Genomic DNA, 12,768 nt, shown 5'->3' on the forward strand with positions numbered 1-12,768 from the left:
TTACTACTGCTGGTCCATTTTTAATAGATTTCTTTAAGATGTCCTCTCCTTCACCTCTCCCTTATTTTGCAATAGTCTGTTAGAAATTAACATTTGAAGATGCGTGTAAAACACACCTTCCACAGGACCAGCGTGAGAGCCTCATACCTCACACAGACAGGACCACAGAGAGCATGGTGGGGAGCCTGCAGCCAAGCCCCACGTCTTGCTCCATGTTAAACAGCCTCTTGGCCCTCCCGTCTCCAAAGTGCAGCTCTTGTGTTTCTATAGGTCCAAGAATTATTCTTAATGGGCCGGGCACAGTGGCTCACATCTGTAATCCTTACACTTTGGGGAGGTCAAGGTAGGTGGATGGCTTGAGCCCTGGAGTTTGAGACCAGTCTGGGCAACATGGTGAAACCCTATCTACAAAAAATACAAAAATTAGCTGGGCATGGTGGCAGGCAGGCTGAGGTCGGCGGATCACCTGAGCCCGGGAGGTAGAGGCTGTGGTGAGCTGTGATCCTGCCACTGCACTCCAGCCTGGGTGACACAAGTGAGACCCTGCCTCAAAAAAAAAAAAAAAAAAAAATTCTTAATGGATTTAGCAGGGGAAAGTATTGCATTGGAGTCAACACTGCTGGCTGGATTTATAAATGTATTCTTAAAGGACCAGCAGTGGACCTGTATTATCCCAGTGTGACAGTTCTGGTTGGACCCTTCTCATGCCGTCAGTCACCATGGACAATCAGGCCATTCATTCACCCTGGCACAGCAGCACCCTGTGGATCTTCTCTACTCCAGGGTCACTGCTTGCCTTTCCAAAGAAAACTGACTTGTGTACCTGCTCTTCAGCCTTAAAAAGTAAAGTAAAACATCCTGCTCTACATACGCTTTCCAGGCCTGGAACTCAATACGCCAAAGGTAAGTGGCCGGTCATCACTTCTTCTGTGTTCACTATTTAAACAGGCATCCTGGTGGGCTGCTGCAGGTCAGCTGCAGAGGCCAGTTCTCCAAGACAATGTCATTGTTCCCAGCCCGTTAACTGACCCGTATACAGTAGTGCCCTGTGGTCCTTCCCCCGGGGAAAGGATTCACTGGCACACCGAGGGAATGGCTCTAACTCATGTCTCAAACCAATGCCTTTTAGGATGCCACTGATCGAAGAGCTTTGGCTCTTTTTCAGTGTGACTCCATCTGCTAATTTCTTGGGAGACAACCTTCCCATAAAACATCCTGTGGAATTTCAAAGACAGACAAGTTGGGACTGAGAAGGGGGGAAAAAAAGATGGAGGAGAACAAAACGAAATGAGAAGCCAGGACAGGGACAGCTTCCTAAAAGCGACAGCAAACTGATAGCAACAGATGACTTGACCCTGAAAAGCACGTGTAATGAAACTTGCGGGGAAAACACATTGGCCCAACTTTGTGAGTATCAGCTGGGAAAACAATTCATGTTACATCTGTCCAGTTAATTGCTTTCGTTCTTTTGCAACAACCAAAAGCTAGAGATGGGGGATGCCAGTTACTCTGACTCCGGACCGTCCTCCCCCGGCTCCCGCACCGTCCTCCTCTCCTTGCCCCTCCTAAGGTGACTTGTCTGCTAATCACCAGGAGTGGCTTGCCACCGGCCCATCCAGGAAGACAGCAAAACAAATCCCAAACCATTCAACTTGACTCCTGCAAGTACAAACTCCAGCAACTCCATCAAGTCTTAATAGCATTATATTAAAGTGAAACCATCTTCTTTTAAAAAAGAAAGAAAAACAAAGGGAGAGAGAAAGAGAAAAAGAAAGGTGCGAGTGTTGGTTTGAACAATGAGGTTGTGAGTTCTGGGCAGCAGGGCTCTGATGTTGGCCCAATCGGTGCCTTGTGTCTGGGCCCCGAGAAGGCAGGCGGGAGAGCCCCGAAGCCTCCAGGCAGCAGGAGATTGGAGAGAGGACACAGCATTCCACCATTCGGGAGCAGCCAGAAGCTCTGACGGAACAGAGTAGGAGGGAGATGGGAAAAGCAGGTTTGGATGCTTCCACTCGAGCCAGACGCCGTTTCATTCCCGGGGTTAGCTGAACACGGTGTTGTGCTGCTGGGTCACCCGGATGAACGTTGCCCTCCTGCTGAGCTCCTTGAGTTTGGCGGCCCCCACGTAGGTGCACGTGGACCTCAGTCCCCCGAGAATATCCAGGATAGTGTTTTCCACATCTCCTTTGTAAGGCACTTCCACAGTCTTACCCTCAGAGGCTCTGGAAGACAAAATAAGTTTTCTTTTTATCTAGTTCCCCACCCCCATGCCCTTAAGAGCCCAGTTAGAATTATTCCCAGCTCCAGCACTTTCTGCAGCCCCCAAGGCACTCAGAAAACCAGACCCCACCCTCTGACCCCATCCCCACATTTCTACCAAGTGCCAGCGTGATCACCAGCATCTCAGACGAACACATTCCTCCCACCCAAAGGGCACGGGCTCATTGCTGGCTGCCCTGCAGGCTGGGGAGAGGGAAGTCCTGGTGAGTAGCACTTGAAGGAGTTGGGGACCCATACCACCCCGCTTTGTGCCATTCTCTCCAGCAACGTGCTCCCCTCTGCCACTAACAGAAACCACCTTTACCTTTCTATTCTACCTCAACACGCACACCAACTTCCCAACAACCAGGAGCCCAAAATGTCCCCAGAGTGGCCCTGGCAGATTCCCCCTGGAAACAGCCTCCTGCCCTCCTGATCAACAACAGGGAAAGTCCAGAGCTTCACCTCCTGCCTGCTCTAAGATCAGAAACCAAGTGTCTTCAAGGGGGACGACCAGGACGAGGACATAAAATGGGTAACTCAGGTCCTACTAGCTTACGTGGAAATCACCAGCAAGGTGATTTCATTAAAGTGGCTCCATTCTGATAGCCTGCCTGTCTTTCTGCTTTGCTGGGTACACCAGCCACCCCCAGTTTGCCTCCCTGTTCTTACAGGTCACTACACCTATCGCCCTGCACATGTGTGGGTCCAAGCAAGGTGGAATCAGAGGAGAACCGAGACCTGTCTTAGCACCGGAGGCTTCCAGGCTTTGGATAGTATCTTTCACATTTTCAGAGGAGTATTTAGAAATTCAGAAGGTCTGGCCTATGGCGTGAACACTAAGCAACATTTCACTGTCCCCACTGAGCCCATGTCCCTCTCTTCACAAGGCCACCATGTAACACTGCTTGATTGTTACTTGGGTAACACAGGTCATGTCCCCTTACTGCAAAATGGGGATGTGGTCCAGACACATGTATATATTACCAGAATGTGTGTATATTACACATGTGTGTATTACCAGAAGGAAATCTGAAATCTAGGCAAAACTCTAGTTCTCATCTAAGGGCCATGCAAGTTCTAACAAGTACCCAAATTCTGGAACCTTCTGTAGCCATTCTCTTCAGCTGTTGAAAAAAAGCATCAGAGCATCTCTCTCTCTTTTTTTTTTTTTTCTTGAGATGAAGTTTTGCATTTGTCGCCCAGACTGGAATGCAGTGGCACAATCTCGGCTCACTGCAACCTCTGCCTCCTGGGTTCAAGCAATTATCCTGCCTCAGCCTTCTGAGTAGCTGGGATTACAGGTGCCTGCCACCACTCCCAGCTAATTTTAGTATTTTTAGTAGAGATGGGGTTTCACCATGTTGGCCAGGCTGGTCTCGAACTCCTGACCTTAGGTGATCCACCTGCCTTGAAGAGCATCTCTTGACCAGACATTCGTTACCTAGAATTTCAAAAGGGGGTTAACTCTTGGTCGCTGAACAGGCAGGACTACCCTTGGGTAAAATCTAGCTACTTAAACCATCAGCCAGTGTAGAGCCCCAAGCTCAGGAAGCCAAAGTCACTGGCCATACCCAGGACAGTTCAGGGCTCAGCACTCCGTGACCCCAGACAGGTGTCTGTACACATGTGCCTGCAATGACTGACATTTCGTTTTCGTAAGATATTTCCATGGCCTTCCTGGAGCTTGTTGGAAATTTCTAGATTCTCACTGGTGTGAATCTAGAACTCATTTTTTGCTGATGCTTAAGTCTGCTCATCTGTAAAATGAAGGTACTTCATTCCCGGGGACAGCATGAGAATGAAATGATAGGGAAAGAACCAGCAGTGTGTACATAACTGTGCCACAAGTAATTTGTGAAAGTCAGGAAGCATTCTCATGATGAGATCATGGTCATGAGGCTGAAAACTGCGTGAGAGAGAGAGAGAGACAGAGACACAGAGAGAGAGAGAGAGAGAGAGAGAGAGAGAGACTGAGACTGAGACTGAGACTGAGACTCAGAAACAGAAAGGCAGGACAGGTACAGCCTGCAAGGCTCAGGCTGCAGCCTTCGGATTAAGGTTCTAATTTTCTCAGCAATTTTCTTCCTGGTTAAAGATTTGAATCCACTTCCAGAATACAGTCTTGCTACTGCTGAATCTTTTTTTTTTTTTTTTTTTTTTCTGTTATATCTAAACACTGCTGAAATTACAGGAGATGGTTTTTCTTTCAGCTCTCTGGCTTCTGTTTGTGCCATAGCCTGCTCTGGCCTTCCCGATTCTGTAATTGTTTTTAGAACCCAAAAAAGATGCAGCCATGAGGGTGAAAAAGGTACTCCAGGCAAAGCACCTAGCTGCTGCTCACCCATGAAAGCTCCACTTACATTCTGGCACAGAGGAGACACATGCAGGCCCTTGGATGATGACAACAGTTGCTGGTAAAGCACGAAGCTTCTTGGCCATAGGTCCAGCTTAGTGCCTCCTCCTTACCCAACCGTGCAACCTCCTCATCTATCAGGGACCGCGTGGGGGAAAGAGGGCTTCGGGGACTACCTGGCAGAAGTGCATCTCTCATTTCTGATTGGCGCAGTCCCCATCGATCTTTCCCATCCTGCTTTTCCCATATTATAATATCTTTATTGGGGTTCACCACCAAAAGAGAAAGAGACTGAGGTGAATGAGAACTGAAGTAAGTCTGCTAGAACCCCACAGAAGAACAGAACTCTGGTAGAATATACCCCACCCCCCAATCCCCCTACCTACAAATCTCAATGGAGTTCTGAGATTTTGCTGCTAGCTTGATATGAACCTTATATAATACATCTGAATCCCAGGTCCTCAAAATGACCCTCTGGGTGTGGAATGAGTGGTAAGAAATAAAGGGTGCCAGCCAGGGAGGGCTTAGGTTTCCACTCCAGCACGGGATAGAGTCTGAAAACTGGAGGGAGAAGCCTGAGGTTTCCTGGAGAAAAGCAACCAGCCGATTCACAGCCAGCTTCCCTCTGTGGATGGAGGACCTTTGGTCCTGCCCCCGTTTTGTATAGCTTGTTGTCGGCACTAATCCTGATGAGAATAACAGTAGGCTCTATGGAGCACGGTGAGGCAGTGAGTATACCGTCATCAGGTTCTTTTTTTTTTTTTTTTGGGAGGGTATCACTCTGTTGCCCAGGCTGGAGCATAGTGGCACGATCACAGCTCACTGCAGCCTCCAACTCCTGGGCTTAAGCCATCTTCCTGCCTCAGCCTCCTGAGTTGCTGGGAGTATAGTCACGTGACACCACACCCAGCTAATTTTTAATTTTTTTGTAGAGACAGGGTCTTGCTCTGTTACCTAGGCTTAACTGGAACTCCTGGGCTCAAGCAGTCCTCCAACCTTGGCTTCCGGAAGCACTGGAATTACAGGCATGAGCCACTGTGCCTAGCCCCATCATCAGGTTCTTAAAACACACATGCAGACAGTTAAAATGGAAGTGAATCAGGAAAAGACCCAGGTGTCTTTGGAGACCATGGATTAAAAACACACATCAGGAGCCGGGCGCGGTGGCTCATGCCTATAATCCCAGCACTTTGGGAGGCCGAGGTGGGTGGATCACTTGAAGTCAGGAGTTCGAGACCAGCCTGGCCAACATGACGAAACCCCATCTTTACTAAAAACACAAAAATTAGCTGGGCATGATGGCAGGCACCTATAATCCCAGCTACTCGGGAGGCTGAGGCAGGAGAATCACTTGAACCCGGGAGGCGGAAGTTACAGTGAGCTGAGATCATGCCATTGCACTCCAGCCTGGGCGACAGAGCATGACTCCTCCACAAAAAAAACAAACAAACAAACAAAAAAAAACAAACACACATCAGCAGAAGTAAGCCCCACTTCTACAGTGGATGACACAACTAAATGGCTGAAAATGCTGCTGTGTCAACTCTCAGAGCCTGGAGGCAGGTGAGACGCAGTATGAGCTGTATGCAGCATTCTTCAGGAAAGGCCGGGCACACCTATGGCTTTCTGTGCAAAAGGAGAGCCATTCTTCAACTCAATCCTTTCATTCTGAACTCTTTTCAAGCCAGAGATCTAAGCTTACAGGGATAGCTCAGCACAGGCTCTACTGGAAGGACAAGGCAATAATTCCACCCACCCCCAGAGGTCTGGAGTATTCCCTTCAGGACTGGTACCCACTCACATATACCCCTGGTCATACTTCCAACCAGTCCCCAAACACTGCTTCTCTGTACTTGCTTTTGGGAACCCCAAACACTGCAAATGCTAACTGGATACAAAGTCCTCTTTTAAAAGAACCCCTTCCCACAGTACGTTAATATACACAGAGCTGCTGTTCAGACCTGCCTCCATCCCATCTCCGTAAGAAACAAGAGCAAGGCCAGGCCTCGAGAGTGAGCTTCGGGGCCACTTCCTCACCTGTACTCAGCAACTCCTCCTGCGTGCTTCTTCATGGCCGTGTCAGAGCTCATCCCGTAGAAGAGCTTGAGCTTCCGTCCGTTCCTCTCAATCACTTCTCCAGCACACTCCGTATGACCTGAAAACATTCCTCCCAGCATGACAAAATCTGCTCCAGCTCCTAAATGCCGACGGTGGGGATAAAAGGGAGTAGCAGAGAAAAGAGCTCAGGGGAAACAGACTCTCAAAAAATCCAAGTGCTTGCCCAGTTCATCCCCCTCCCCAACAGCTATAGCCAAGAGAAAGGCTGGACCTCTCCTGTCTATCTCCTGGAAAAAGGCAGGCTTCCATGCAGGGAGACAGGGCCATGCGACACTGGGAGAAACAAACGCAGCCTACTGAAGGCTAGTGTCCTATATACTGGACCATGCTGAATGGTTTTAATGGCTAACTAGGAGCACCTTCCTCAGATCTAACTCTCTTAGAATCAGAGAAACATTAAGAATTGGGCAGTATTCCGCCAGGCGCGGTGGCTCATGCCTGTAATCCTAGCACTTTGGGAGGCCGAGGTGGGTGGATCACTTGAGATCAGGAGTTCAAGACCAGCCTGGCCAACATGATAAAACCCCATTTCTACTAAAAATACAAAACTTAGCCAGAAATTGCTTGAACCCGGGAGGTAGAGGTTGCAGTGATCTGAGAGCATGCCATTGCACTCCAGCCTGGGCAACAGGGCAACAGAGGGAGACTCTATCTCAAAAAACAAAAAGGGGGCAGTATCTTAGAAAGCATGTTATCTAATCTTGTGCTTAATGCTATGACTCCTCTATGATGCCCCCTCAGGTGTCTGGTCTGTATATGAAGCTCTCCGCACTCTGACATTCCCTGTGCTTATACATCAGGAAAGGGCCTCAGAACAGATTGAAGCGCCTACACTAGAGACAGCTTCAAGGAAAGAAGCCCCAGTGTCATGGAAGTCATGTGATACTCTACCCGCACCACCACAGTGCTACGCATTAGACTTCCAGAGTAAACACTCTGCCAGACTAATCACCGAATGACAGCACATTTCCAGGACAGGCACAGGAGACAGAGGTACTGAAGCTGCCTGTCTTTGTGGGCTATGCTGGAACAGGCCCAGGGCTGGCTCTATGTTTATCCCAAGTGCATGGCACATGGTAGATGCTGAATGATTAGCTGTCAAGAAAGTAAAAAGAACATGTGGGAGAAATAATAAAAATAGTTATCATTCCCCATCTTGTTCATGGATCACTGTGCAGAGGGATTCTTCACTGCCTATTAACTAAGAAACTGCTACAACCTCCCCTGAGTAATCCTACTGAGGGTTTACATTTAGAACAGAACAAGACAGTAGCCGGGTACAAATGTATTAAGTAATAGGATGAAGGAGGAGGGGAGCCTGGCAAATCCTAATTAGGAGGAGGAAACATAGGAACCCCTGAAAGTGGTCCTGATACCTTCGATTTGGTCATTTAAACATTGGCAGAGCACTCTGGGTTTTGCATTGGCGTTACAGCCCCTTCCGTTCAGCATGACGGAAAGGCACGCTTTTCTGGCACTCAGGGAAGCAAAGCACAACGTAACCTTCCTACGTGGCAGCAACCTCTGAAGACCCTCCCTTTTGGGGTTCCTAACACGAATGTGACTCCCTGGTCCTCCTGCCATAATTTTAACGAGACAGAGGATAACTGGTGTCCAGCCAGGATTCTTGATGACCACAATTCAGGAGCACAGCACCTCCTCGGCAGCTGCAAAGGAGCAGATGTCAACAGCAGGAGCGCAGAGCACAGACCCACTGAAAGAACGCTTTGAGGGGGTTCCCAGCCATTTTCATTTCGGGACACTCTTGCATCCTTCCCTGACATGGTCCCTCTCACTCCATTGAGTCCTGGCACGGGTATGGCTACACTGACTGAGAGACAGTGGAAGAGGGAATGCCACCCAAAGGAGACTGAGCTGAGTGTGGTCCAAAGCCAGGAACTGGGATCTACAAGGCACCTTCTCAACAACCAGCCACTTTAAAGTGTGTTCGGCTCTCTCTGTGTACAGAGAGCATGTGTGAGGCAATACAAAAGAGTCCAAGATGGACCACCACCTGTATTAAGTAGATTCAACTCAAAAACCAATCGTAAAAATGCCCTTGGCCGAAGATCCTTACACTACACGGTAAGTGACAACACCAGTTAGCAGAGGCACTGTGTTCTCCCTGTTCTGCCCCCTGATTGTAGGACTGTGACCTTGTCATTCCCTCCTAGAGCCTCAGTCCCCTCAACCTTAAAATAAGAAGCTGGGATCACTGGAGGGTCTGTAGATTCCCTTCCACAGATAGGATTTATGATTTGGATGAGGTTAAATCCCATTTTTCATGACATTCTTTGGGTTGCTATGAAACCTTGTTGCTAAGAACACTGTCCTAACGTTTTCCTTTGTCACTATCAGGGTTATTGTCTGAACATTTTTTAATTTTTATTTTTTACATTTTTTTGAGACAGGTCACTCTGTCACTCAGGCTGGAGTGCAGTGGCGTGATCTCAGCTCACTGCAACTTCTGGCTCCTAGGTTCAAGTGATTCTCCCACCTCAGCCTCCTGAGTAGCTGGGATTACAGGTGTGCACCACCACACTCAGGTAATTTTTTTTGCATTTTTAGTAGAGATGGGGGTATTGGCCAGGCTGGTCTCAAACTCCTGGTTTCAAGTGATCCGCCCACCTCAGCCTCCCAAAGTGCTGGGATTACAAGTGTGAGCCACCGCACCCAGCCTGAAAACAAACAAACAAACAAAACAAAACACACACACACACCCCAGAATTCCTATGACAGAAAGTTTCCTGCCACCATTTTTTTTTTTCTGGCATCAGCAAAGGGCTGAGGCGTGAGAGCTTCGTTTTTGCTCCAGCCGGCACCCACAACCCCCATTTCAATTCTGGAGCCCGCAGCCACACGGCCAGCTCTGACTTCTGAATGCAGTTTGCAGTTCAGTGGCCAACACGGGGCTCGGCAGCTGTACTTTACTGCTTGTGGTGTTGAGAGACTGGACCGTCTAGTGCTTTCCCGAGAAAAGCTCAGGACCTGCTGCCCACCCACCACCGCTCCCTGATCCCCAATCCCACAGGCTCACAGCAGGCACTGCTGCCCCCTAGTGGGAGGCAGGCTCCAGCCTCCAGTGAGAAATCGCTGCGGGATTCCTCCAGTCCCTTCCACGGGACTTCTCCAGGCTGGGTCCAAAAAACCCCGTCTGTAGTTCCTACACATCACACCTGTCACGGTCCCCTCGGACAGGTCCCCTGAGCCTTCTCTTCCCTGGGATGAAAAGGCCTTGACTTCACCCCCGCCTGGCTTGCAGGACGTTACGCCTAGATCCATCTCCTAGGGCATTTGTGGCCTGCTCTACCACGGACCAGAACCAAATCAATGCTGGGATTTGGGCCAATTGGGGCTGAAACCCAGGGAGAGGAAACTCCAGGAGGCCCAGAACTTCCCCAGCAGGTCCCCCTCCTCATTCAGGTTGCCACCTGGAGAGGTGCAAGGAGCTCTCTTCCTCCTTCCTTCCCTCCCTCTGCACCAGGGCCCGGCCTTACCAAATGCTTTGGCGACATCCCCTGGACACGTGCAGCCTCCATCCTTCACAGAGGAAAAAGCAAGGACAAGACACCATCAGCGGGAGCTCAGCCAGGCTGTCCCCGGATGACCCAGTGACTGGGGGTTCAGACCCACCACAGCCCCCAGCAAGCCCATGAGCCCAAGTCCCCCCACCATGGCTGTTGTTGTCTGATCGAGTATACTCCCCTCATTATTGCACCTTTCACTCCCCAGGCCCATCCAGGCTTCCTCTGTGGCTCAGAGGCTGGCACCACCCACTGCCCACCTGCCCACCTGGGCTTGGGCACTTCTGTTGCAGAGCAGGAGGCAGCAGGGGCTGTGAGTGGTGGAGGGGCTTGGCCCTCATTCCATGCCAGCCCCTTTTATAACACACCCAGCCATTCCACTGTCCACGCTCATTCTCACTTAGAAGCCACCTTTCCCTCTCTGGCTGGTGTGAGGTGAGATTTATTTAGTACAAGGGTTGAATTCTTTTAAGAGCCAAGAAAAGGACATTGAGTTAATCCTTTTAGCTTTCCAGGTACTTCCATGTTTCCTATTCCTCATGTATGGTACACAGTTACCTTAAAATCAAACATCTGTTCTTCCACCCACACTGCCCACGCAGACCACACCTGGGCTGGTTTAATGTGTAGCTGGGCCAGTCTGTTATCTTGGGCTGCCCAGCAAGGTTCAGCTGTGGGAGGTAATGTTTAAACACCAACCACACAGCACAAGTCTTCTAGGATGCAGAGCTAGCTGCATTTTCTTTTCTTTTCTTTTTTTTTTTTTTCTTTTTTTTGAGACAGAGTCTCACTCTTGTCCTCCAGGCTGGAGTGTAGTGGCGTGATCTCGGCTCACTGCAATCTCTGCTTCCCAGGTTCAAACAGTTCTCCTGCCTCAGCCTCTTGAGTAGCTGGATTACAGGCGCCCACCACCAAGCCCGGCTAATTTTTGTACTTTTAGTAAAGACAGGGTTTTGCCACGTTGGCCAGGCTGGTCTCAAACTCCTGACCTCAGGTGATCTGCCCACCTCGGCCTCCCAAAGTGCTGGGATTATAGGCGTGAGTCACCGCACCCAGCCGCTAGCTGCATTTTCTTACAAACCCAAGACACCAAATGCCCAGAATGCTACCTACTATTCCTAATGTAGCCTGGGTGCAATTCAAGGGGCAAATGGACAGCAACAGTACGCTGGAGCAGCAGCCAGACACCATGGCCCAAGGCGAGACAGCAACAGTGTCAGGGTTCACGTGATGGTGACACAGCCCAAAGCTAAGTGTGGGTCTAGGAGAAACAACAGGGCCTCAGAGGGAAGCACCTGTCCCCAGAAGATGGGACCCACTTTGGGAAGGAACAGAGAAAAGACAGGGTACCCAGACTACCCCGTGTTACAATCTGCAGGAAGGTGCACGCACCTCTGCAGTTGGAGGGCAGGGAAATGGGATGAACCACCTTGTAAAGAACATCTCCAACTGAGAACATAGGGTCTCTGTGACTCAGTCCCCTTTCTCTATCTACCAGTGAGGCCTGTCACCCCAGGAGCTAGAACTCCAATACTGTTTCACTACTTCTTTGCAGCTCTGATCAAAAGGTTAAGTGTGAAGGCTGTACCTTTTCTTCACAAACATTTACTGACCATAGTTATTTCCTCAATCAAATGTGTTATTCATACATGGCTTCTCTGACCCCCAGAGGGCCACAGAGCACTGAGGAATAACTATTTCAGAGGTGGTCTCATATGTTATCTGGCCCAAACCCTCTGTGTGAAGACAGGAACAGGACTTGTGGCTCTATACCCCTTGTTAATGCTTCAAAATCCTGGCATATTTATTTACTTTACCTTTCAAAGGTACAACCTCAAAATGCCCTTCACTTGCCCTGCCAATTAATGTTAAAATGCTTTATCTCTCTATCAAAACCAGCTCTACACAGCGTTTCACACTTCTGGCCTCAAACGCATTAAATAAACTCATGCTCCCATTAAAATAAGTCCTTTTAAAACATGACTTTAAAAAAACATCACTCTTGGCCGGGCACGGTGGCTCACACCTGTAATCCCAGCACTTTGGGAGGCTGAGGCGGGCGGATCACAAGGTCAGGAGATCGAGACCATCCTGGCTAACACGGTGAAATACCGTCTCTACTAAAAATACAAAAAAATTAGCCAGGCGTGGTGGCGGGCACCTGTAGTCCCAGCTACTCGGGAGGCTGAGGCAGGAGAATGGCGAAGTTTGCAGTGAACCGAGATTGCGGCACTGTACTCCAGCCTGGACGACAGAGCAAGACTCCGTCTAAAAAAACAAAAAATCACTCTTTTCTTCACTCATTTGTGTCTCCCGTGGTGTCCTGAAAATTTTATATTACTATGGTCAGTGATGAGGCCTGAACCAGGAACCCTGTGCCACTGGGACCCCGAGAAAATCAGCCTTTCTCTTCCCAGGATGGGCCAAGAGATCCACAGTTAATACAACTGTATGGCGTGCTGCAAAAAGGAAATCATATTTACGGCGTCATCTGCTCACAGGGTGCTTTTGTAT

General features: G+C 49.3%; 1 protein-coding gene across 2 annotated transcripts in view; it reads right to left on the bottom strand.

Moving 5' to 3' along the window:
* Nucleotides 1-1,686: 1,686 nt before the first annotated feature.
* Nucleotides 1,687-12,768, bottom strand: part of GMPR (guanosine monophosphate reductase) — a 48,219-nt gene continuing 37,137 nt past the window's right edge. For both annotated transcript variants that reach the window (XM_065543047.1, XM_005553978.3), the window contains 3 exons: nt 10,228-10,270; nt 6,650-6,809; nt 1,687-2,219 (listed from right to left, as the gene is read on the bottom strand). In XM_065543047.1, the coding sequence (XP_065399119.1) occupies nt 2,039-2,219; nt 6,650-6,809; nt 10,228-10,270 (384 nt within the window). In that variant the 3' untranslated portion in view covers nt 1,687-2,038. The remainder of the gene's footprint in view (nt 2,220-6,649; nt 6,810-10,227; nt 10,271-12,768) is intronic.

The sequence above is a fragment of the Macaca fascicularis genome, chromosome 4, assembly GCF_037993035.2.
Source record: "Macaca fascicularis isolate 582-1 chromosome 4, T2T-MFA8v1.1".
Taxonomy (NCBI): Eukaryota; Metazoa; Chordata; class Mammalia; order Primates; family Cercopithecidae; genus Macaca; species Macaca fascicularis.